Source organism: Psammomys obesus, unplaced genomic scaffold (genome assembly GCF_907164565.1).
Source record: "Psammomys obesus unplaced genomic scaffold, mPsaObe1.curated_primary_1811, whole genome shotgun sequence".
NCBI lineage: Eukaryota > Metazoa > Chordata > Mammalia > Rodentia > Muridae > Psammomys > Psammomys obesus.
Window position 1 is genome coordinate 8381841 of NW_026588752.1, and position 25352 is coordinate 8407192.

Sequence of the window (25352 nt, forward strand, 5' to 3'; positions counted from 1 at the left end):
AGAGAAAAAGAACAAATGACAAAGACAGTGGAAAGCAGTTGCTTCTGAGAAAATGGAGGGGGGCGTCAGGTACATGCTTAGGTGAGTGCAAACGCTGCCCAGGGTCTCCGAGGGAGAAGGTAGGAGAGGACTCCCAGGCTGCTGTGAGGCTCTGCATGGGCCCGAGCTCTCCAGTGTGGGATGCGCAGGTGACCCCTGAGCCTTCAAATGTGGATTGGGACTGTGGAATTGAAGTCTGAATTGTGCTCATTGTGACTGTTAGCCTTGGAAAGAAGCCCCTGGGCGTGTAAAGGAGAAAGTTAGCTGAGGACCAGCATCCTTCCTGTTTCCTGACTGTGGCTGCCGTGTGCCCAGCTACCGCCAGCTCCTACCATCAAGACTCCCTCACCACTGTGCCCTATACGGCCTCCAACCAGAAGATGAAATAAGCCCTTCCTCCCGGAAGTGTGTCTCCTCCGGTGTCTGCCGCAGCAGACAGCGAAGTAGCTGACGCATCCATTGGTTGTCCAAATTTAGCCACGTGTGCCTAGAGCCGTCCAACTTGAACAGCACAGACATGCACAATGGGGATTTTGCAAACAAAGGGATACTGAGGGGAGAAAAGAGGGAGGCTCTAACATTTCCGCATGTGTTCGTTTCTTCATATTGGTGTGTGTGTTATTTAAAAAACAAAAAACAAGAACAAAAAAAAAAAAAAAAAAAACAAACCCATGGGCTGAGAAGATGACTACACACTTAAAACATTTGCCCCACAAGCAAGAGGACCAGAGTTTGGATTCTTCGCAGAACCCACGTAAAGGCCCGGTGGGTGTGGTCATCTGCAGTTCCAGCCTTGGAAGTCGACAGACACAGCACAGACTGGCTGGTGAAAATAGCCCTAACAGTGAGCTCTGGCTTCACCTGAGAGACCCTGCCTCAGAGGTGGAGGAATGACCGAGGGAGATTCAACCTCAGGCCCCTACCTACACGCACGGGCATGCACAGGTGCTCACACTCATTCAAGCATGCACACACACACACACACACACACACACACACACACACACATACTGCACATGAACAGAATAATTTTTTAAAATTTCCTAACTAACCTATTCATAGCTCCAAAGCACGTAGCCCCATGGGTTTTGAAGCTGAACCGGGCAGTTCTGCCCTGGAGAGTCCGGGCTGTCCTAGGATCACGGGAAACCTACACGCAAGGAAAACCGCATGAAGAGGGGAAGGCTGCAAGGCCGGTGGTCGGTAAACGGCCAGTCCTCACCTGCCAGTGGGGAGGAGAGGAGGGGCTCTCAAGAAAGTACGGATTTAGGAGGCGAGGATTGGGAGAGTGGTACCAGATAAATAAATAAGTGTCCATCAGAGATGAAGGGGGGGGGTGCTTGGTATGGAGAGGGGAACAGAGGCCAGGGGGGTGCTGAAGAGTGATTTAATGGGCTGGAAGAGCTGGAGGCAAGCAGAAGACTGAAGAAATGCAAGGCATTTATGCAGCTATTTTTGGACCTGATGAAGCATCTGGAGCGGCCTTCCTGGGGGATGATGCAATCTTTTACAGCCAGGTAGCAACAGGGAAAAGAAGGGGTGGCGCCTACCTCAGCGGCACCCCATCGCCATGAATCTCCTTGCACCCTCTAGCCACCTTCTTCGTCAGCTTCATTATGTTTTTTAAATTTTTTTTTATTTTTGTCTTATGTGTATGGGGGCTTTGCCTGTATGTATGTTTATATGTATGTATGCATGCACATATACATGTATGTGTGTATACCACTTGCATGCCTGTCATCCACAAAGGTCAGAAGAGGGCAATGGATGCCTGAGACCGCAGTTACGGATGGTTGTGAGCTACCCTAAGGGTACTGGGAAATAAACTTGGGTCTTCTGGAAGAGCATCCAGTGCTCTTTTAACCACTGAGCCATCTCCCCAGCACCTTCTCTATGGCTTTTTTGTTGCTGCCCTTGTGGTTTTGCAGTGCTGGGAACTGACCCCTGGAATGCAGACCCCTGGAGCTGGGCAGAAGCTCCTTTGTGGAACTGCACCCTCAAGCCTTAGATTTGGCATCTTTCTTCTTTCTTCTCTCCCTCTCTCCCTCCCTCTCTCCTTCTTTCCCTCCCTCCCTCCCTCCCTCCATCCCTCCCTCCCTCCTTCCCCCTCTTCCTTCTTTTGTTCCTTTCCTTCTTAACATTTATGTAGTCCAGGCTGGCCTTGAACTCTGGATTCCCCTGCCCCAATGACCACACAAGTGTTAGAATTAAAAGTTTGAGCCAGCACGGGTGTTTACTAACTCCACCTCCACTCATGACTTCAAGCATGTTTGTGAGCACCAGGATAAGAGAGAGACAGCAGGCAAGTCTGGGTTGTTTTAGCAGCAGGATTGTGGCATGGTCCTGTTTTGACACCAAGCTCAGAACAAAGTTGCTCAGCTGTGGCCCTGGTGGCATCTGTGGGTGATGGTTCTTTGTTGCAGAGGGTGGTCCTGGCCTGTCCCCATGACATGTTCATAGCGTACACACATCCAGCGCTCACGGCCCAGATCTCTCCAGGCATTCCCAAAGGGCCTTCAGGGAACAGAATTACTCACGGTCAGCATGGTTTCAACACAAGACTGCCAGACATCCTTGGAGGGTAGTGCATGCAAGGACCAACTTTACAGGTGGGGAAACTGAGGCCAAGACACTAAGACCAAGGCTACCCTACTCAATTTAGAGGTGTGTGGCTGTTGGCTTGGAGAATTTAAACTAACTGAATATTTCTCTCTCTCTCTTCTCTTTCTTTTCTTTTCTACTCTCTCTCAACCATAATTTCTGTATAGTAACTGGGTTTCATAGCCATAAATGTTACCAAAACGTTATCTTTATTTTCTAATAATGAAAAATATTTTTAAAAGATTTCAAACCATTTACCCATCTTTGTTTCTAATACCCATTTTTCACTACCTCAGAATAAAAGAGGATAGGGCAGAAGTTATCTGATATCTATGAGGGACTTACTCTATGTAGAGACTTAGGCTAGGGACATAATTATTACTACCGTTTTCTAGGATGTTCGTATTCCCGTTTTACCAGGAAGAAAAGCAAAGCTCCCAGAGGCAAGATGATTTGCCCCTCGGCCTCACAGCCAATGAGCTGTAGAACTAACAGTTGAACCTCAGCCTGTCAGTGAAATGGAGAATTAGAAGGAATTAATGATGGCCTCCCAAGTAAAAGATGAACACTCCGTGTAGAACCCCTCCCCCCCAATTGCTCATATCACAGTGCTGCAGACTGTCAGCATCCGAGGGAGGAAGCGAGGGCTGTATGGCAGTTGCCATGACAACCAGTTTTCTTATAATTACGGAACATGCTGGTGACAGGACAAGCTGCATACACAGTCACTTTTTAAAGGCCCGTCTTTCCCTCACTGTTCCAGTACAATGCTTAGGCATCGCACACGTAGAAAAGAAAGAAATCCCATTTGATAAAACCACACATTATGGCAGGAGGGGCACGGAGACCCTGAAGGTGAGAGAGCAAAGCCCCCGACCTGTGGCATCGGGAAGCAGGCTGAGTGGCAAGCCTTAAGGAAATGACGTGCCTGCCCGAGGGAAAATATCTGCTTTTCTTTTTCCTCTTTTGGACCATGTAGTTCAGGATTGGCCAAATGGTGTACTCAAAGAAGAAAAAGAAGCTGCAATAAAGTGGGTGTTATGACTAGCAAATAACAGGAATATGCAGTTAAAATTCAAGTAGTCTAGCAACCACTTCAGTTTAGGTTAAGTTAGGCCATTCTCTAAATGCTCAGGGTTTCCTAATTTGGAAGACAGTAGTGCCAAGAGTGTTTGTGTCCATTTGCACACACATGAACACATCTAGACACAAAGTTTTCTGGGCACAGAAGGTCTGTCTTCTTTCATTGCTGGCTATGTGACTCTGGCTACCTTCATTCACCATTCTGATCTCTAGCTTTCTTATTTGTATGTACATCAAGAGAATGTCCCTACTTCCCAAGGTACAGTAAACAGAAAGTGGAAAATAATTAGCAAAATCCTAGTGTATTACAGAAGTTCAATCACATGGGATTTGGTGTTAAGAATCACAAGTAATGGAATTTCAAATGCCGCTCTGCTTTCTGTGTGCCTCTCCCCCTGACTGACCCAGTGCAGGATATGACAAGGCTTCTGTGGCCCCCAGGACTACCTCAGAAATACAGCCAGGCAGTAGAGCTCCAGGGAATCGCGGTGACCGGGAAACAAGAAGTGTGGACAGAGGGAGGTGCTTCCACCTGCCGAAGGGTCCCTGGGTGAGAAGGGGACTTAGAGAACCAAGGGCAAATTCCAGGCAGGAGGGGCCAGGGCAGATGGGAGCTGGGTCACCTCAGAGCAAATATGGGCTAGTAAAGGAGAACATGGCAGCAAAGAGGTATGGAAAGGCAGCTTTGTGGAGCCATGAGAGAGAGCACTGGACAGTGAGAGGGAAAGAGGCCAGAGACGGTGAGCATGTGGGAGGCCACAGGCACAGGCAGAGGTCAGAGACCAACAGCAGGAGTCATCTTTGGAAGAGCCCGGCACACCGAGCTGAGGCCTTCACCCATCTGCCGGTAGGAAGGAGAGGGCCACCAACAGGTGGACAGGCACTCTGGCGATCTGGTCTGACTTTGCCCATCATGCTGGGAGGGTTGCAACAGCGATGGGAAGGCCAAGGGTTAGCAAAGACATCCCTGAAGATCAAGGGTCTCAGCTTCCCCCACACCCAACATGGAGGAGGTTTTGTCCAGTCCAGTGACCCCGCTCCCAGGATGAAGCCCCCCCCCCCCCCCGGTGTGGAGCCATAGCACAAGTCTACAATGCAGCCATTGGTGTCTCACTTTACAAGACCAATAAAACATTGACTCAGAAAAGAGCCTTAGTTTACACTCTAAGACATCAACCTCTCCCCCCCATCTCCAGTGTTTCCCCCTTTTCTACCAGCTCTGGGCAGAGGAGGGCGATGGACAGAGGCTCTGGCTCCAGTATAGATGCTCCCACGGTCGTCAGTGGCCTTACTCTTCCAACAGCTCTCCCGCTGCTTTGCAGCTCAGGGTTGGATGGAAACCACTTTCGTCCACCGGAGTCCTGAACAGTCATGGAGTCTTAGCTGTCCTCTGCTAGATTCACCATGGAGTAACTTCTCCTATTGCTGCAATGAGGGAGACTGAGAAGCCAGCAATAAGAGTGGCTCAGGGGGCTGGCTCTGCGGCCATTGACTCCCCCATCACTTCATGCAAACTCTGCGCTATTCTTCAGAAGACCCTATAGATTTCCTCTCTCTGAGAAATAGTATGTTTAAAAGAGCATATTTGATGTCTGACAGTTAGTAAGAGCATACATTCTTTCTTAAAATCTTTTAATTAAAAAACTTTACATGCAGTATATCGTGAACATGTTGTCCCTCCCCCAACTCTATCCATACCCTTCCTTCCCAACACTCTATCATTTTTTCTCTCTCTCCATATATGTATGTATACACACACATATATACAAATGTACGTACGTATGTATGCATGCATGTATGTATGTATGTATGTATGCATGCATGTATGTATGTATGCACACTCCAGGCCAGGCCCCATATCCGTGAGCAGTTGGCCAACACAAAATAAACTCCACTGTGTATGCAGACTTTTTGTATTGTTATTTTTTTTTCTTACTGTTTTTCTATTTGTTTGTTTGAACAGCAGATATTCTTGAAGGTAACTCTAACAAGATAACTTATCCAGCCAAAACCAAAGACAGAATCTTTGGTCTAATTCCCAGTGACTCTCTAGCCACAGGGAAGTCGTGAACTTTAACTACTATGGCAGCCTTTCTTCACCAAGCACTCATGTGCAAATTCATTCCGAGCTGGATAATGACGGTGCCCTGAGCCCAGCAGGCAGTTTTTAATAATGTGCCCCAAAAAACGTTCCTCAAAATAAAGAGGCAGCAATAAAAACCGAGACAACAGTTAACAAAGTAACATTTCAAAACCCCAGCTGCTGCTCCCAGCAAGTGCTGGAATCCCACCCAGGAAAGGACGTCCCTGTGGCTTGAGAAGGGGGGCAGGGGAAGGAGGGGAAGGGGAGAGTTGTCAGAAAGAAGATGTGTATAGGACTACAGATGGGTGAGGTGCTGGGGGGCGGGGGAGGCGGAGACAGAAAAGGCCAGGATTGAAATGAAGGTGTTGGTAGGGAGGCTGCCGGTGCTGCGATGTTGATAATGTAGAGTTCCGCTACTGGGATTTTGTTTGCTTGTTCGTTTGCCTTTTTAGACATTAGGAAGAGTATCTTTGAGCACCTAGGTTGGTAGGGCTCTGGCAAGGTTCTCTGGAGTGTAAAGATAAGGAGGACATGGCGGGGGCAGTGAAAATAGCCTGAAGTTGGCTGAGAAGGAGGACAAAGAGGCCAGGGAGGCGAGTTGACAGCAGAGTGCTGCTGAAGTAACTGAGGAATGGGGGTGCAGAAAGGACAGGCTCTTGGGGCATGGCAACTGCCATGGGGTGGCCAGTTCTGCTGTCTCTCCATTTTGGGGGGAATGCAGAAGGGTTGAGGTCTAAGGCTTTGCAGTATAGAAGAAAACAAAGGAATGGCAGGAAGGTGACGTAGCCATAGCCCTGGGTAGCTGGGGCTTCTCTACCACTCCGCAGCGGCTTACCCTGAGTAGCCTTCTCCAGCACTGGAGGCCCTGGAGACAGGAAGCACCAGTCTTAGGACCTGGGGGCACAGCTCAGATTTACCTCCTCTCCGTGGGGCCCAGGGTAAGTCGCCTTGCTTCTCTGAGCTGGTTTGCTCCTATGAGTATGAAGGAGCTTTGTCTGTGTGGTCTGTGTAGCCCATGTGCCCAGAGCAGCCTTTCTATGTAGGACAGCATGCAGAAAGCCGTAGACCACCACTGGGACCAGGGCAAACAGTAGTGGTTCGAGTGGTTCAAACAGTACAAAATCAACACTGAAAATTAGTGTCTGAAATGTCTGCTGGAGAGGTTTTGTTTTCAATAGTTTGTTGTGGTTATTTGATTTTAATGAGAGCCTACCTACACTGGTTCTTCAGGAGAGAATGAGCACCTCACTGCTGTGGTCCTCCTACTTCATATTTCATGTTGCTCACCACTCTGGTTTCTATTCACTGGAATGAGCCCTGGGGCTGGTCTCCGGGTATCCCACGGCCTTTCTCCAAGTGCCTGGGCACTCTTTAGTTGAAGCCTGTCTAGGCTGAGCTCAGCAAAGAACATGGAGGCCACCTCAGAGGACTGGGTCCATACTGCAACCCACCCATGCCCGGCCCTGTGCTAGGAACTAGAAACAGCAGTAAGCCGGGCATTTTTAAAGATTGGGCATCCCTGGGAAACCGAGTGGAAATGTAAACCCAACATGATCATGTAGGGCCCAGAGGAGCTAGCTAGCCAAGATGACAGGAGAGGCTCCCACAGGAAGTAACTAGGGTTTTGTTGCTTTGTCTACTCTACACTGTGCTGATTGTCCTGAAGGCACCTTGCATCTTAACCCTTTGTGTCTTCCAGGAATGGGCATTGAGCCAGCCCACAGTACATCATGAAGGCAAAGAAAAAGGGGAAAGAAAAGGAAGAGAGGTCATGTAGGTCAGGGCAGGCTGGCACTGACGTGTGGCAGGGATCATGAAGTACAGGGCTAAGTGAGATGGGCTGTTTTGTCCAACATTTCCTGACTGAACAACTTTGGGACAGTCCCTTTTTCTGAGCATCATTTTGGATTACTAACAATATCTTTATTGCACGGTTGTTGGAGGGAAGAGGGATAAAAGAATACTTTTTAAAAACATGTTATCATTATTCATGTTGTAACTAATGTGTTGAAAAATAGCCTATTCTAACAAATAAAGTTTTGTGTCATGTTTTGTGGTCATTTGTGTGAGCAGGGGTTTCAGACATGAGTTCATCAGATCACAAATGAAGAGGATGTCTGCTTTGCCCAAGATCTATCAGTATCCCATAGTTCAGCAGAGAGGTTAGGATCATGTGCCATGTGGACCCTTCCCCAGTCTATGACTGACCATTGACAGGCCTAGTCTTTTACAATCCATTGTAGGTAGCTATGGCTGCTGTGAGATCACATCACGGCTGTATTGTAGGGAGGATGGCAGGGATGGGATGGGTGGGGGGAGTAAGAGAAGTTAAAGAGGATAGCAAACAGAAGGCACTACATATGTGCATAAAGTCATCCAAGAACAAATTCAATAAAAGGTCATGAAAAGTGGCTTCCACTTAGAGTCACAGCTCTAGAGGTCATTGTTACGAAGCAGGGGTCACCCGGGAATCCTGACATTGAACTGCCTACAGCCTTCAATGGCTCCTCCATATCTCCCTGGTCACAGCCCCATGAAAAGGGAAAGAGAAGCTCAGAGCCTAACCAAGTGACAGATCTAACTTCTTAGACAGACAGGAAGCTAGGAACCAAAGGGGAAGAAAAAGGAATACGACTACAAAGGGAATAAACAAGCATTTGTTAAGCACCCAGAGTAGTCTAGGAACGTGAGTTCTTTGTTATCTCAAGAGTGTTCCTGGTTTTTTTTACCAACGAGGAACTAGAATGTCAGAAGGATAAAGGAACTTCGCCAGGGCATGCACTGAGATTCTCAGGCCAGTCCTCAAAGGCCAGGTGTTGTTCTGAGTGTCCCTCACCCCCATAACACGGTAGTTTTCAAATACAACAGTCAGCTTCCACCAGCGGGCCAGCCCTGGAACAAGCAGGCCTGGCCCATGGGCATCTCCCATGTAGGATGGCACCTTCCATGCCTCTAGCACTTCTACAGCATTAGTTCCTCCAAGGCACTAGCACGCTCCACACCACAGGTGCCCTCATAGAGCAGGAACCTTCCACGGCACCATGACTATTGATAGCACCAACACTGTTCATGGCACTAACGCCCTCCACAGCCCCAGAGCCTTTCTAGTGCCAGCGCCATTCTTAGCACCAGTGTGGGCCATAGCAACAGCGCCGTCCTTAGCGTCAGCGCTATGGACGGCGCCAGCATCCTTCTTGGCACCAACACAACCACCAGGAAGAAAGCACCTGTCTCTTCCTCAAGATCACCACTTCCCTTGTCACCAAGACTTCCTGTGGCGGCAGTATCTTCCAAGGTGCTGCCATCTTCCACTGTATCAGAATTTTCCACAGCGGGGCCTTCAACAGCGCCCGTATCTCCAAAATACCATGTTCTCCATGACACCCAAAGCCTTGGACACCTCCGCATTGTCATCCCGCCATAGCCAGATCCTTCTTCACCGCCAGGAACTTCCTCCACGATTCCAGTCCTTCCAAAGGGTCACTACCTTCTGTGCCAGCAGCAGCTTCCATAGAACCAAAATTCTTCCTGGAATCACTGCCCTGTGTGCATCCGTGCCACCAGCACCTCCACAGCACCAGAGCCACCCAGAACAGCACAGCCTTCTACCCGTGACTCCCGTCCTCCCCCAGCACCAGCCCCTCCACAGCACCACCGCGGCCACAACACCAGAACTCTGTAGTTTCTCCACTTGTGATCACGGCCCCTTTGGGGCTCGGGTGTCAGATATCCCACAAATCAGATGTTTACATCACGATTCACAACATTAGCAAAATTACAGTTACGAAGCAGCAATGGGATAATTTTATGGTTGGGGAGGGGGTGTCGCCACAACATGAGGAACTGCATTAAAGGGTCTCTGCCTCAGGAAGCTTGAGAGCTGCTGTTCTGAAACATCGGTGCGCTCTGTAGCAAAGGCAGTTTGGTGGCATCCCTGGCTCCCAGGGCCCAGGAAGGACTGCAAGAACCTCCTCAGATGCAGGAAAAGAGGGCGCACAGTGACTGGGGCCGAGCAGGCAGCAGCTGTCTGTCAGCTCCAAGCTCTCTGAGGCTGTCTGGAAATGCTGTGCCCCTAGCCCCGCTTCTCTAGGTGAAGTCTCCATCCATAGCTCCAGACGCATCTAGGGTGGCAAGACCACCTCCTCCACCCACCATGGCTCCTAGACTCAGAACCTCTTCTCAGCCTCTTGCCTGCCCAGTCAGAGAAGCCCAATCCTCCTTTCCCAGGCAAAAAAAAAGTCTCACAGTTCTGCTCCCGCAACAGCCTTGGTGGCTCCCTGAGCCCCACTGAGCTTCCTCATGGAAGACCTTCAGACTCTTCTTAATTACCACACAGCCTCTTCCCCCTCCTCCCCACCACCCTGCAGCTAGCAGATGCACCCTCTACAAAGCCCAGAGGAAGCTCTCTGAATAAAGCTGAAAACGAGGCTAATTAACACTTCAAGCTTTACATAAGCAAATGAGAATTTGCTTTGCTCCCCCACCTCCTCTTTTTTTTTTTTTTTTTTTTGTTCCAAAAGACCTGGCTTGTCCCCACCCACACCTGACAGTCAGTGCTCACAAAGGGCTGCTAGGGAACCACCACAACCCTCTCCTTCCAGTAGGACCTGCCAAGTCAGAACCAAACCAGGCCTCCATAGGCCTGGACCCCGATAGAGCCACTCCTGCTCTTTTTTTTTTTTTTTTTAGCTGATCATTTCTGCTCTTTCTGGCAGCCATCAACTACAGGCAGCACGGCTGGACAGAAAGGCCAGACATGCCCGGCTCTGACACTTGCTCTGACACTGGGTAAGTGGGTCAGCAGATGAATAGCCTCTCTCGGCCACAGTTTCCCTTTGATTAATGGGGGGTTTTTATATTAGTCTCTCCTTATCCACAGGGGACTCGCAGAACACCTATGGAATCTCTCTCTCTCTCTCTCTCTCTCTCTCTCTCTCTCTCTCTCTGTGTGTGTGTGTGTGTGTGTGCATGCCAAGGCAAGTATGCGGGGGCCAGGGGATAACTCCATGGAGGAGACTCTCTCCCCTTTATGTGGGTTCTAAGAGTCGAACTTGGGTCTCCATATAGGTCATCTGCTGAGCCATCTTGCCAGCCTGAAAAATTGAACCGTAAGAATTTGTAAAATAGTTTATTATAGAGATCCGGTTTTATTTACATGCCCAAGAGAAAGTCCAACCTTGTCTAGTACTCTGATTTTATGTAAAGTGCTTCTGTTACTATTCTTCCCTGTGACTCTTGGCATTTTGTTGTGAATTCGGGTGCCAGGACCAGCCAAGCTTACCCCAGGGCCCTGATATCTCATCCCCTCGACACCCTGCGTTCCCCTCAGACCTCTGTGCTCATTCCTGCAGGCGGCTGCGCACAGCAGGGGCCAGTCCCACGCTCACTAGGTCCACACCACACGGTGAAAGAAGATGTGGTGAGATGACAGCAAATGAGCAGTCCCCGCCTTCGCAAGGGAGCCGGCATCCAAGCTCACACACAGCCTCTCAAGTAGAGATTCAGTGCAGAGAAAGACTATCGAGGGCGGAAAGAAACCCACTCCAGTTCCCCACGTAACCAAAGGCAGTGTTAGCTTTCAGCCCGTGCAGTCTGATTCTCTTGCTGTCCATTCACTAGCCTTGACTGGACCACTGTTGATTTTTTATTTGGACAATCACAGGAGCCTACAGTCTCCCATTTAACCCCTTGCTCACTGCACACCATTATGTAAAAAACGATGCAGTTTTTCTAAAACCCAAATTCAGTCACATCCCTCCTCTACTTCAAGTCCTTCAGACTTTTCCTATAAGCTTTCAACATTACAACCTAATATTCATCCACACAGCCGACAAGACTAGACTGCCTGCGTGTTGCCCTCTTCTTCTGACTTGTCTGTTTTCTCCCCTACCCTTTCCTGGAGCACAGCCTCACTGCCCTTGTTCCTATTGGAGCCAGCATTCCTATAGCCTCAGGGTCTTTGCACAAGCTGTGCTCTCTCAGTCCTGGACTCTCTGCCGGCTGAATGATGGCCTCCACCTGTCAGTTCCTCAGCAACCCCCCAGACACTAACCTCAGCTCCTCCTTTCATCTTTACGCATCATGCTTTACTGCTCTAAAATTACCTACACCCCCCCCCCCCCCCCAAAAAAAAAAAAAACCACTGCCTTATCCCTTTCATCTTATCTTGTCCTCTGCTTTCTGTGGGTTAGGGCCAAAGCTGCTGACTAAAATTTGCATCTCTTCATATGCTCCTGTCACATCTCTTGGAGGTTGTGATGAAAACGAAGGAAAAAAAAATAGGTAGGGAAAAAGTGAGAAGCCATGGACATTCCTTATCAATCATCAAATCTGTCGGAACCCGAGAGCCTGAGTAACGCTCTTGTCCTGCGATGATCCTCAGTGAGGAAGCCGATGTGACTTCCAGAATCCCTCCTGGACTAGGCTGCACCACTCTCCTACTGCATAAGTGTCGCTGTGCCACCAGCAAGTGCCACCTCTCCCCCTTTCGTGTCACCCCACGAAGGAACTGACCGTAAACTCGGCGATCTTCGGCACCCGGAACTTCCCCTTGTTCCTCTGTTCCGGCTGGTATTCTGTTCTTGTCTTCACGATCACCTGCAAAGTCAGACAAGTGTTAGCTCAGAGACTAGATCTCCAGCTTCTCCTCTGACCACTAGAACTTGCTCTCTATCTCACAGACATCGGGGAAGATGAGCCCCCTCTCTAAATACAGAAGAAAACATTCAAACGTCCCACACCACTCCCCCATCCCAGCAGGCATGCTGCTGCTGCATGCCTCTCCAATGTTTGTCTGTGTGTGCTGTGGGTATTGCTGTCTATGATGTATATTATTATGAATATATACCGCTGCTTTGCTAAAGGAGACTCCTAAATCACGGGCTTAGCAAACCACCTTCACCAGGCAACACGATGTTCTTTTCTGGTTTTTCCACTTTCCAATGTAAACAAAGTGTGTGCGTGTACGTGCGTGTGTGAGATCTTCTTCCCACCTCTGGCATGCTTCATATGCATGTCTTTTTGTTTTGTCACTCACTTCCTTTAACCAGGACCCTTTGTGAGGCCATTGGATTCAGGATTCTGGGTTGGTTTCACTGTTTGATCCACAATTGAAGATGATGACTGACCAGTTCTTAGACTCCATCAGTAACCAATAGTTCAGCAGCCCGCCCCCATGAGTTCCTCCTCCATCTGTGATTGGCTGCTGGCAGGCCCAGCGGGTACGGCCACAGCTGCTGTGGAATCGTGTTTGGAATGCCATGCCCCGAATATGGCATTCTTCTCCTGATGTAGTGTGCTTCGCTGCAGATGTACACTGTAACTGATCCTGATCCTTAAAAGTTTTTAAAATTATGTTTATTTGGGGCGAGCATGTGCATGCAGGGATATTTGTGTGGAGATCAGAGGACAGGCTAATGGCAGCCAAGGCTCTCCTCCTACCATGTAAGCTCTGTGGAATAAACCCTGGTGCCCTTATCTGCTGAGCCATCTCACCTGCTCTATACTTAATTTTTTTTTTCATTAAAAGTTATTATTTTTTTGAACTGTGCACAGAGACACTACAATTCATTCTATATTACCCTTCTCATAATGATACAAGATAGGAATTGCTTTGCCTCATAAATGTGGAAGCTGTGGTTAGAAGGTTACTAACTTGCCTCTAGCTACAAAGATGCTGCCCCCTCTCAGTGCTGGCATTTTCCTCAAGGTTCAGCTGACTCTAAAGTTTGTCAGCAGCTGATCTTCAGTTGCTAAATGTTTAGGCTATTTTCCTAGCTTGGGTTATAGACACAAGTTATTAATAATAACCAACTGGTTAATCCTTTACACATACTCTTAATTGTAATGTGACTTGGGGATTTGCATAAAGAAAAAGGAAGGCATCTGTTCAGCCCATTGCATCACCCCATTTCACCAAAGCCTGATTATTTTGGCGCCGTACTTTACTAAAGTGTGCAGCCCGCCTTACAAGGCGTTCATGGACCTCTGCTCCACTCTGTAGCCTGAGTAGGAGGAAAAGAGATCTGACCAATAATTTGTGATTATTGCCAAGCGTTACTGTGAACAACATGGAAACTGACCAGGCTGTAAGGTTCCATCTGAGCACACAGACCCCTGGCCATCCACATACCCCTTCACACTTTCCCTTTCCTCATACTAAACAGAGTACCTGTTTCTGTCACAGGGGACTGCTTCTGGTGCCACTTCACAGGATCAAAGCACCGAGATTCATGCTATTCCTGAGAGCCTGAGTCCAGCAACTTCACAGGCTGGGCTTTCCTATTCTACCCAGAGGGCATGCTGGTGCTGATCTGTTTTTGTGGCTTTGTTTGGTTTGTTTTTTTACAGACTGCTGCACAGAGGCACTCCCATGATTGAATAATGTCATTAAACTCTAAGAAGGGGAAAGGACCATCTACTGGCCTTGACAAGCGACCCTGACACGCGTGTGGCAGGACCATGCAGCTAGGATAAGAGGGCAAGCCAAAACTGACAGCCAACAAGAAAATGAGAACTCCAGTCCTGCAACCACAAGGAATAGAATTCATCCAACAACACAAATGAGCTTGCACGAGGATCCAGAGAAAGATGGGAATGCAGGCCACCCACCACCTGACGTAGACCCTCAACACAGGACTCAGCTAACTATGCCAAGACTGGCTTACAAAAACTCTGAGATGATACATTTGCATTGGTCCAAGACAGCAGCAGGAACCTAGTCCACCTCCTCACATGCCCGGGCCCACTCCTCACCTCTTGGCTTGGTCTTATCCTTTTTATACCCCTGGCTATTGGCCTAGACTCTAGCTCCTTTTCCTCACCCACCAGGAGAAGGAACATTTACTTCTAAGTCCTTGTTGCCTCTCTGTTTCCAGAGCTTCTGATAAAGTCTAAAACCTTCCTCATCATTTGGTGTGTATTAGAAAGGATTTATAGGTTGGCTGACATATTTGAGGTTGCTTTTCCAGGATCTCTTTCCTTTCTGTGCTGGCTAGTTTTGTGTGTCAACTTGATGCAAGCTAGAGTCATCAGAGAGGAAGGAGCCTCAGTTGAGGAAATGCCTCCATGAGATCCCGTTGTAAGGCATTTTCTCAATTGTTGATTAATGGAGGAGGGCCCAGCCCGTTGTAGGTGGTACCATCCCTGGGTTCATGGTCCTGGCCTCTATAAAAAAGAGGTTGAGCCAGCCATGTGATGCAGGCCAGTAAGCAGTACATTCAATGGCCTCTGAATCAGCTACTGCCTGTAGATTCCTGCCCTGTTCAAGTTCCTGTCCTGACTTCCTTTGGTGATGAACAGCCATGTGACAGTGTAAGCCAAATAAACCCCTTCTTCCCTAACTTGCTTTTTGGTCATGGTGTTTTGTTGCAACAACAAAAATCCTAAGACACTTCCTGAGTTCAAAGCTCTCTGAGGTTCCCTTTAGAAGCTTACCTTGGCCCCACTTATAATCTGGTGGGATCTCCCCCTCCATTAATGACCCTGATGGTCCCTAATTAGAGCCAGACAACCAGGGAACACTGTCTTGATGTCAGCATGTCACTTGGTTTGAATAAATTAGCTATGAGGCAGCTCTAACTATATCTCTGTGGGAAGAAACCTCGTTGGTTTCCATGGTGTCCCCATGGTGGCATTTTTTTCCTCGCGAGGCGCAGCAGGAACATAAGTTCTAGCACTGAGGTAGCCACTGTTGCTACTCCAAGGACATCCAGGAGGAGAAGCAAGGCAGCTCATGAAGGAGTATGCAGCCAAGAGACCCCCAGACAGTGGAGACAGGTCTGAGAACATCCCAGCCCTGGACCACACCTTGTCCGAAGCTCAACTCCGCAGTTACAGGGAAATATATCCTTTTCAGGCTTTCATCCAATGTGGTGTGGGTTTCCTGCTGTTTGAGGCTACAAGTTTTGTGTCTGATATGAATGCATTCCAGGAAAGCCCACAAAAACGAAACAGGGGTTCTCAGGCTTCAGTGAGACGAGCAAACACTAAGGAGGCATACCCAAACCAACAGGTTTCCTGTGGTGGCCCCAAGGCAGCGGAAAAAGCATAATTGACCCACTGGAAGGTAACCAAGACCATCAGGGAAGACTCTTCACAGTGGCCCCAGACTAGGGGCAAGGCGAATGTCTGCCAACAGGAGGATAGGTGCCCCGCAGCTTGTTAAAGTGGGAGCGCTGCAGGGTGACATCACGGTCCCTCAGATAGCATGTTAAACACCAGAAATCAGGCCCCAGTAGGCTTTTTAGACACTGTGGGACTCCACTAATGTCTTCAAATAAGTGTAGACCTAACATGTAATTAACTCAAAAACCACAGAGGATATTTATTTTAAAGATGCACATTTCTCGCTTGCAGCAGGGCTGGGGCCACAGCTCTCTCACCTGCATCCTGCCCTGCTCTGAACGCTGATGAAATGCTCCAGGTGCCCTGGGCAATTTTTCTTTTCTTTTTTTAAATTTTTTTATTTTTTATATTAATCACAGGTTATTTACTTTGTATCCCAGCTGTGGCCCCCTCCCTCAGTCCCTCCCAATCCCACCCTCACTCTCTCTTCTTCTCCCTGCCCCTATCCAAGTCCACTAACAGGGGAGGACCTCCTCCCCCTCCATCTGACCTTAGCTTAACAAGTCTCCTCAGGACTGGCTGCAATGTCCTCCTCTGTGGCCTAGCCGGGCTGCTCTTCCCTTGTGGGAGGGGAGTGGAAGAGCTCACTATTGAGTTCATGTCAGAAATAGTCCCTGTTCCCCTTATTAGAGAACCCATTTGGACACTGGGCTACCATGGGCTATATCCAAGCAGAGGACTCAGGTTAAGATGACCAATCCTCACTTAGAAAAACAAATGGGATGGACATTGGATGTAGGAGAAAACAAGAAACAGGACAGGAGCCAACCACAGACGGCCTCTGAAAGACTCTACCTAGCAGTGTATCAAAGCAGATATTAAGACTCATAACCAAACCTTCGGCAGAGTGCAGGGAATCATATGAAAGAAGGGTGTGTTAGTAAGACCTGGAGAGTACAGAAGCGCCACAAGGACCAAATATACCAGGGCACAGGAGTCTTTCATGAGACTGTTTCTCCAACCAAGGGCCATGTATGGATATAACCTGGGCAATTTTTCTAATAATTTTTTTTTTTTTTTTTTTTTTTTTTTTTAGCTCCAGGGACAGGCCAAGGGATAGCCAGGTGCCTCTGCCTGGCCTGTGAACACCCCTCATCTATTCCTTTTATATTTCTTTTCTTTTAAAGCTCCTTGTGAAAGAATCAGACTAACTTTGTAACCTATGTTTCTTTTAATTGCCTTATAACTTACATTTGCAAGTTTTAGGCCCATGTTAATTAAAGCCTCTTAGTGCTTCTCCAGAGAGCCGAGGAATGTAAAAGTTCCTGACATTAGCCATCTGTGAGGGCAGAGATAAGGAAGAGAACAAGCAGAGATCTCTACTAAATGGAGAAAAAAAATCACCGGCTGGCGCCGGTGAGATGGGCTTTGTTTGGAAACTGGGCCAAATGGCCCCAATCCTTCTCCTGACCTTTGATCCAAAGCCTGTAACCCCCACTCCTCAGAACAGACATGGGATGAGTTAATCACCCTCCCACATTTAACTGTGGATGGCAGGAAATTCCAAACCGACTTGAAGATCAGATATTTACGACAGGGCTGACTGGACCTAAGGGTGACCAGAGCTAACCAATTATTTTAAAAGTTAAATACCTCATCCAATCCTAAATCGCCAAGAAGGCAACCCCAGGAGATTCCCGCCTTGTGTCTTTTAAAAACCTAAGGTCTTTGTCTCCCGGTGCCAATCCTAGCTGACCAGCAGGGGTGACCCCATTGTGCAATGGTCAAGAGAAACCTCTTGCATTTTTGCATCGATGGTTGATTAGTTTCCCGAGGTCTCTTTATACCTTCTTATATTTAGGCTCTTGTTGGACCTAACATTTGTTCTCCAAGGCTGCTGCAAAGTATTTCAAAATGGCCAGGAGGGATCTCCTAGAGCCCCAAGTGCATCTCAAACAGCGAGGCCCTTCTTCCTGTAGTGAGTAGCTGGTGTGCTGCCGTCATCCTGAGCTCTACGTGCTCAACCATGGTTCCACTCAGGATTCATCAGTGTTACCCAGTCCGTGGAAACTGCACTTGGAAGACTGCACTTTGGTCTCTCTGCTGGCTGGAACAGCAGCCAGCGCTGGGAGCATGAAGAAGCCGTGCCGCAGAGCGCAACACCATTACGCCAGGCCACACAAGGAGGCTCCATGGCTTGTATGCACTTCTGACTTTGGATGTCTCCCTACCAGACGGTTTATTTGGGAAGCGGTCCTATTAAGTGCACAGGCCTCCTGTCCCCCTGCTCCTTGAGGATTTCTACTCCCCTGGCCTGTGCCTATCTCCTCCTGGTTCTCTTCCTCTGCCTGGTCATCCCTCCTCAGCCTTCATCCTCTGGGCCTCTCCTCTCCCACCTGACCTCTTCATGAAACGACTCTGAGATTTTACAGGGCAAGTGCTTGGCCACACTTCTTGCAAATGCTGAGATCCATGCGTTCTCACTCACACCATCATGCTGAGCACATCTTTCATTCTTTCCGCTCACAGTTCACCTTTCCCAACTAGCCTGCTCTTTGATGCGGGAGTGTGATCCTATAGCTTTCCCAACTGTCCTGCGCTATCGTGCCTATAGAATCTGACCTTGAAAATAACATTATCCATGCTGTGCTGGCCGGTTTTTATGCCAACTCTACGCAAGCTAGAGTCATTCAAGAGGAGGGAACTTAATTGAGAAAGTGCCCCCCACCAGTAATGGTTGATGTGGCATTCACTGTGCATGGTGCTACCCTGAAGCATGTGGTCCTGGTGCTGTAAGAAAAGAGGCCGAGCAAGCCACGAAGAGCAAGTCAGAAATCAGCATTTCTCTACAGCCTCTGCATCAGCTCCTGTCTTGAGTCCCTGCCTCACTTCCCTGGATAACGGAATATAAACTGAAAGATGCAATAAGCCCTTTCCTGCTCAAGCTGCTTTTGATTATGATGTTTAATCTCAGCAACGGAAACTCTAACCAAGACAATACCATGGTTTATTTCAAATAAAGTAAAGGAATCTCTCACAACTCTTTTTTTCTTCCCTTCCATTTCCAAATCCATTCTGGCAGTCCATCCGTTCTAGCTGCTGTCTGTCCAAAACATCTTCAAAGTAACACATTTTTCTAGTTATACTTCCTGTTACCTCCTGTACCTCTCCCTTAATTTCATGTCTAGATATGTTTCTTGTTTCCATTCCTGCCTCCCTAGACCCAAAGAAAACATCTCTGTAGGTGGAGGGAGGAGCATGTACCGGCAGACATGCGGAAGACACCAGGAGGCTGCCGCCTGGAAGAACTACACATAGACATGTCTGGGTGGCCAGAGAACAGGGTCACAAGGGGAGTGACAGAGATGAATTTGGAGGGGCAGGCAGAGGCTGAGAAGGTCACTGCAAGCACCATAGAGAGATGGCCTTAGGGCACAGGAGCTGAAGAAGGATGGTAAATAACAGGGCAGGCTTCTGGAGGAACAGCCCGGCCACTGTGAGGAGGCTATGGTGGGGGCGGGCAGGAAATCCTGCCTGTGAAGTCACTAAACTCAGGCTGAAATCCAGAGTAATAAGGTGTTTTGTTCCTGTGGATTAGAACCAGAAACAGTCCCCTCTCTCTGGAGGGGGAGGAGGAGATGGAAGGGAAAGGGAAAAAGGAGTGGAGAGGAGGTAGGAGAGAGAGGAAAGGAGAAGGGAGAAGGAAGGAGAGGGAAGAGAAAGATTTTGCAAAGAAAGACACTACGGTAAATAAAGAATTCTCCCATCTATTTTTTTTTAAGTAAACAGAATAAGACAGAGCCCTGAAAGCCTTGACTTGATTTGAAAATGAGGCGAAAGTAGGGGTGGAGGGGATTGATAAATAAGAATTCTTTCTAGCCTTTTAAGTATTAAAAGTAGGGCTTAGAGGCATTTAAAAACTGAGGCTTGTAGCTGGGCTCTATGGTACATACCTGTTATCCCAGGACTTGAGAGGCAGAGGCAGGCAGATCTCCATGAGTTTGAGACCAGCCTGATCTACAAGGCAAGTCCAGGATAGCCAAGGCTACACAGAGAAACCTTGTCTCAAAAAACCAAAAACCAACCAAACAAACAAAAACTACACACACACGCACACACACACACACACACACACACACTACAAAAATACAAAAACAAAACTCCCTCCAAAAACTGAAGCTCCAGGTTTTCAAATATTGTGGGTGTGTGCAGAGTCACTTTGTTTTTTTTCTCCTGTTTACACACTGGTCCCCCATTGTTCTTTCAAGCTAATAATGTGAGGAATATAATTCAACGTAATTGACACTGGGAAAATGGGATAAATTATTCATTCCCAGTGGATGCCCTATCTCCCAACTTTCAACCCACCCCTTCACTGGCAAGGCCAGATCCTACATGGTGGTTCAGATGGCTCAAAGTGCAGATCATAAAAATTTAAAATACTACTTCCCTGCATTATCAATAATGTAGAGGTTCCCACATGGCGAGTCCCAGAATTGGCAGGAACAATAAATGAAAGCGTAGACGTGCTGACAAGGAGCGAGATTGTATTTTTATGAGTTCAGCTTGCAGAAGCCAAAAATAGACCTTCACTGTAGACACAGCTCATCCCTGCAACAGGATGGGGGATTCGGGCACATCAGGTGGGGATTCTACCAAGGAGAGCTGATTTAATTTTCTCTTCCTTCCTTCCCTCTTTTCTTTCTTTTTGTGTTTATTTGCTTGCTTGCTTGTTTTTCAAGACAGGGTTCTCTGTGTAGACCAGGCTGGTCTCGAACTCTGAGATCCACCTGCCTCTCCCTCTCAGGTGCTGGGATTAAAGGTGTGTGCCAGCACTGCCCTGGCTGCTGCTTTATTTTTCATCTTTCTTTCCAGTACTCGAGTCTCCCCCTTGAAGTCATTGCTGGTCTTTCTGTTTTCCAGTTTAGGAATCCGTGTAGGTGCACTTGATGACGGAAGAAACTGAGGCCCAGAGAAGCCTGAGGCCACAACCCTCACTAGTTGCTGGGAAGCAGTGCTGAATCTAGTCTGGGGCTACCTCACACTTTCTGATCCTGAGGACACTGGACCCTGCAGGGCCCCACTAACGCTGTTGCCAGGGGTGAGGACAAAGGAAGAGAGGCCAGAGGTTCAGATGGGGGCGGAGTCCTCACTCAGACCTTCCCCGTTTGCCTTCTCAGCTCCTCACTTCACACTTTCCCCCTAGATTAGATCTCCCCCAGAGCTCCTGAAAGCTGGACCAGGTGTCTGGGCCCAGAGAGCTAGTGGAAGTCTATTCAGCACCATCAATTTCACACCAGGAGACAGGCACAGAGAGAAGCAGAGCATTTGGCTCACATCACACAGCAAGAGGAATCAAAAACCAGGACGCTTAATATGAAGCTGCCACGCAGCTCTGGGCTCTTTCCAGGGCTCCTTTCTTTGCCAGGCCTTTGCTTTCTTTGAGACAAAATATAAATCAAGTGTGGCCAACACTGCTTCAACACAGTGCCTTAGCTCTCAGCTCAACAGCTCTCCACAGGGACTCACCCTGGGGGAAGAGAGCGAGTCATACTGGCTCACCCACGCTGCTTCACCTTTGGTGAAATGGGAGTGACTCTTTAAGACAACAGTTTGATGTGTGTTCATGGTTCCGAAACTGAAAATTACAGACTTAAGTCTTCAAACGGCCCCCATCAACCCACTCTCATTTCTCAAGCATTTGGCAATCAAAGGGTCACACATACTGTCTGTCCTCCAAGATCATCTAGGTTGTTGGAACTGAAAAGATTTTAATCCCTCACGGCTAAAAAAAAATATTTCATTGTGCATATTTCATTATAGAATGTATACATACACGTATCAAAACATCACATTCCGGGGGCTGGAGAGAGTGCTTAAGAGCACCCACTGCTCTTGCAGAGGACCAGTGTCTGGTCCCTAACACCCACATCAGGTGGCTCATGATGTCTGCAACTCCAGCTCCAGGGGATCCAATGTCTAGTTCTGGCCTTGGAGAGCAGGCCGCTCACTCATGCATACCCACGCATATAATTTAAAAGTCACATTGTTTTGCCCCAGAAATATGTTCGCTTTTCAAGTGCCCATAAAACATAAAAAAGAGAGACTAGAACTTATGCACGTGAGACCACATGCTGATTCTATTTCACAGGTCATGCCTGAGATCACGTGCCCACAGAGCAAGAATATGATCACCTCTTTCTTTTGCTTTGAGCATCTCTGCCTCATCCTCACAATAGTTGCTCAGAGTTTCCCGTTTTACAACAGTGTTCACTTAACCAGCTTTTTCTCCTCAACAGTCCAAATCAGTCCCATTTTTTAATAGTATCTGTAGAGCACTGTATAGCAGAAAAAAAAAATATGCTCATAGGATACAATCTTACCAACAAGAAGCACAAAAGTCAGGTGATGTATCCAGTATGATCTTATAACAATGTCGTAACTGCTAAAACACCCTGCATTAAGTTATCAGCCAACAGGAATGTAGTGGGGCAGGAGGAAGGACGCTCACAGGAGGTGGGGAATGCAAGGATATAAGACCTAAAAGCAGAAGGAAGGAAAGCTGGAGAGGGGGTTGGGTGGTTAAAAGCACTGGCTGCTCTTCAAGAGGACATGAGTTTGCTTACTAGCACCCACATGGTGCCTCACAATTGTCTGTAACACCAGTTCCAAGGGGATCCAACACCCTCTTCTGGTCTCCACAGGCACCAGGCACACCACAAAATAAACATTTAACCAAGCAGAAGAGAGGAGACTATAGAGGGAGGAAGGGAGGTGCGGAAGAGGGAGCCTGCATGTGAAGGACAGTAAGAGTGTGGATGAGAACAATCTATAAAGACATGTGCCTATGAAAGCACCACAGAGAAACCCGTCACTCTATCCACTAACTTAAAAGGAATGGAAGAAGATACTCAATTTAACATTTCAAAAAGCATGTCCCGGGATTACGTTTTCCCAAAAATTACCAACATAAGCATTATCAATATATGTATTTTTTTGTTTAATGTTGCTGTTTTTAAATTACAGAGAATCTTTACTCTGTTTATTGATTGCTTTTTACCTATTGGTGGGAACTGCCCAAGCCCCAGCCAGTTTGGGGAATCTCAGAAGCCTCTGGGGGAACCTCTCTGTAGGCTGGGGAGGCTGCCCTGTGGGGTAGTGGAGCCGCTCCCTAGAGAGGCTGACATTTTCCAAATGCTGTGTCTCAAGGAGTAAAGGAAGGTAGGAAGGCAGGGGGCAAGGGACACAGCCCCTGGACAGGAGATTTACAGTCTGCCCAGGAGCCTTCCACGTCTGCCCTGTGTGAGTCGGATCTCTCTCAGCCCTCACTCTCAAAGCTCCTCAGTCATTCTCAATACAGTCTTCTTCTACAACACACCACATTAGGTGACATATTCTGAGCCTCCAGGGAAAGGAAGGAAGCTGGATCAATGAGCCCTCTCTGTATCATGCTCAAGCGAGGCCCATTAGACACTTTTCACGTTGTCTTTTCTCTCACAGTATCCTGTTAGGTGGATATTATGCCCACTCCCCAGCTCCAACAACACAAAGCCCAGAGAGGCTGAACAACCTACCTGAAGCCTCACAGCAGATAAGCAGCTTGGCAAAGATTTGAACCCAGCTCTCTAGGATTATAGAAAGCATGTGCTCTGCCATGGATTTCACACTCTCACAAGCTTAGAAGCACGTCAGATGCCAATAACTGATCTCAGAATCTCTCCATTCCTCCCCTCCTCCATGTAGGCAAGCCATCCATCCTCCAGATTCATGAAGACTTAACAATTAGCAGAAAGTAAAATGGCATGGCTGGCGCCTGGCAGCTGGCTCAGCAAGCACATGAGTTTGACCTGGGGCTTTGCTGAGGTGGTCATGTCTGCCTGTGGCCTGCTTTCTACAGCCCTGCCATGCACCTGCTGGCGGCCCCAGGATATCTGCGTACAGAGCTCAGCTGCAGTTTTCTTTGGGTGAGTACTGAGACAGTAGGTCTATTATCTGAACCCACATCTGCATTTGCAAAATGAGACACAGTTTTCCAGAGTACTTGTATCTTTGGAGTGGGAAGGCCCCAGAGGTGGAATTGGGTGTCCCAACTTTCTTAATTACTTTTCTATCAGTGTGAAAATACAGCACGACCAAGGCAACTGATAGAGGAGAGAATTTATTGGGGCTTACAGTTTCAGAGGGTGAGTCCATGATTATTATGTTGGGGAGTATGGTGGCAGGTAGACGGGCATGGTGCCGGAATGGTAGCTAAGAACTTACATCTTGATCCAAAAGTGGAAGGCAGAGAACGTGCTAACTGGGGATGGCTTGAGCTTTTGAATCCTGAAAGCCCACCCCCAGTGACATGCCTCCCCTAACAAGGCCACACCTCCTAATCCTTCCCAAACAGTTCCACCAGCTGGGGGTCAAGTATGCAAATATATGAGCCTATAGGGACCATTCTTATTCAAATACCACACCAACTTTTCAGAAGCTCTCTCCTATGACCTGGGAGACACTTCCCCGCTTGGTTTTGAGTCTATTGCCCCACACATCTGATGAGAAAATGAAATCCATTTTTAAACTCAGAAGAGGAAATTTTATTAAAGATTTTCTTCTTCCTGCTGTGTGGCAGGACTAGGGCTGTTCATGCAGAGCCAGTGACCTCAGGCCAAGTGGGCCAATGGAAATGAGGCAGAATAAATTCTCCTCAAGCCACCTTGGCGAGAATCCATCTAGGTACTATTCCCATGGGGCCAGTCCCAACAGTACCATTGCTTCATACCACAGCCGTGGCTTATAGTCAGGCTCCTGATTCTGAGGTTTCTCTCTTTTCTCACTGTACCTGCAGGAAACCTGGCCACCTCTACTGAAGTTAACTGTCCCAGTGTTCTCTAGAAGAACAAATGGAAGTGAAGAAAAAGTTTCCTAGGAGCCATCATGGGGCTGAATCATTGTCCATAGGGTGGCCCACAGCCTCCAGCATAATTTCATTGAACGGGGCTCCAGATTCCACTATCTTCCTGAATTAAATCCCCCTCCTTCTTACACGGGCCTACCTGATGTTCTCCTCCTCTTCCTCCTTCTCTTCTCTACGACTAACAAAGATGTCTTCAGACACTGCCAAATGTTCACATAGGTGGCTGAGTAGCTTCTATAATGAGTTGCTGTTCACAGAGGGGTGGTTTTCGGGAAACAAAGTAGGAATACAAGAAATGGAAATTGTATAACACAAGACCTGGAATGCCAAGGTAAGGCATTGAGGGTGGTGTGACATGGGGAAGAGACAGGTCACCACTCTTGAGAAAATGTCTTAGGAGCAGAGTAGAGCCTGAAGTAGAACGCGAGAGATACAGATGAAACACTGAGAGGCCAGACCACTGCCTCCTGAGGCAGCCACCAACCTGTGAAGCACAGGTCAGGGACAGAACATGGAAGACAGTGATGTCATCTTAGGGCCCACCTAGAATGGAGTCTGAGGCTCACTACTGTGGTTTAG

The 25352-nt window shown here is 48.0% G+C and overlaps 1 protein-coding gene across 1 annotated transcript in view; it reads right to left on the bottom strand.

Annotated features, from left to right (window-relative positions):
• The window catches only part of Nsg2 (neuronal vesicle trafficking associated 2), a 59302-nt gene that overhangs the window by 28657 nt on the left and 5293 nt on the right, over positions 1–25352 (bottom strand). The window contains exon 3 of the mRNA XM_055604762.1: positions 12320–12403. Within this exon, the coding sequence (XP_055460737.1) occupies positions 12320–12403 (84 nt within the window). The remainder of the gene's footprint in view (positions 1–12319; positions 12404–25352) is intronic.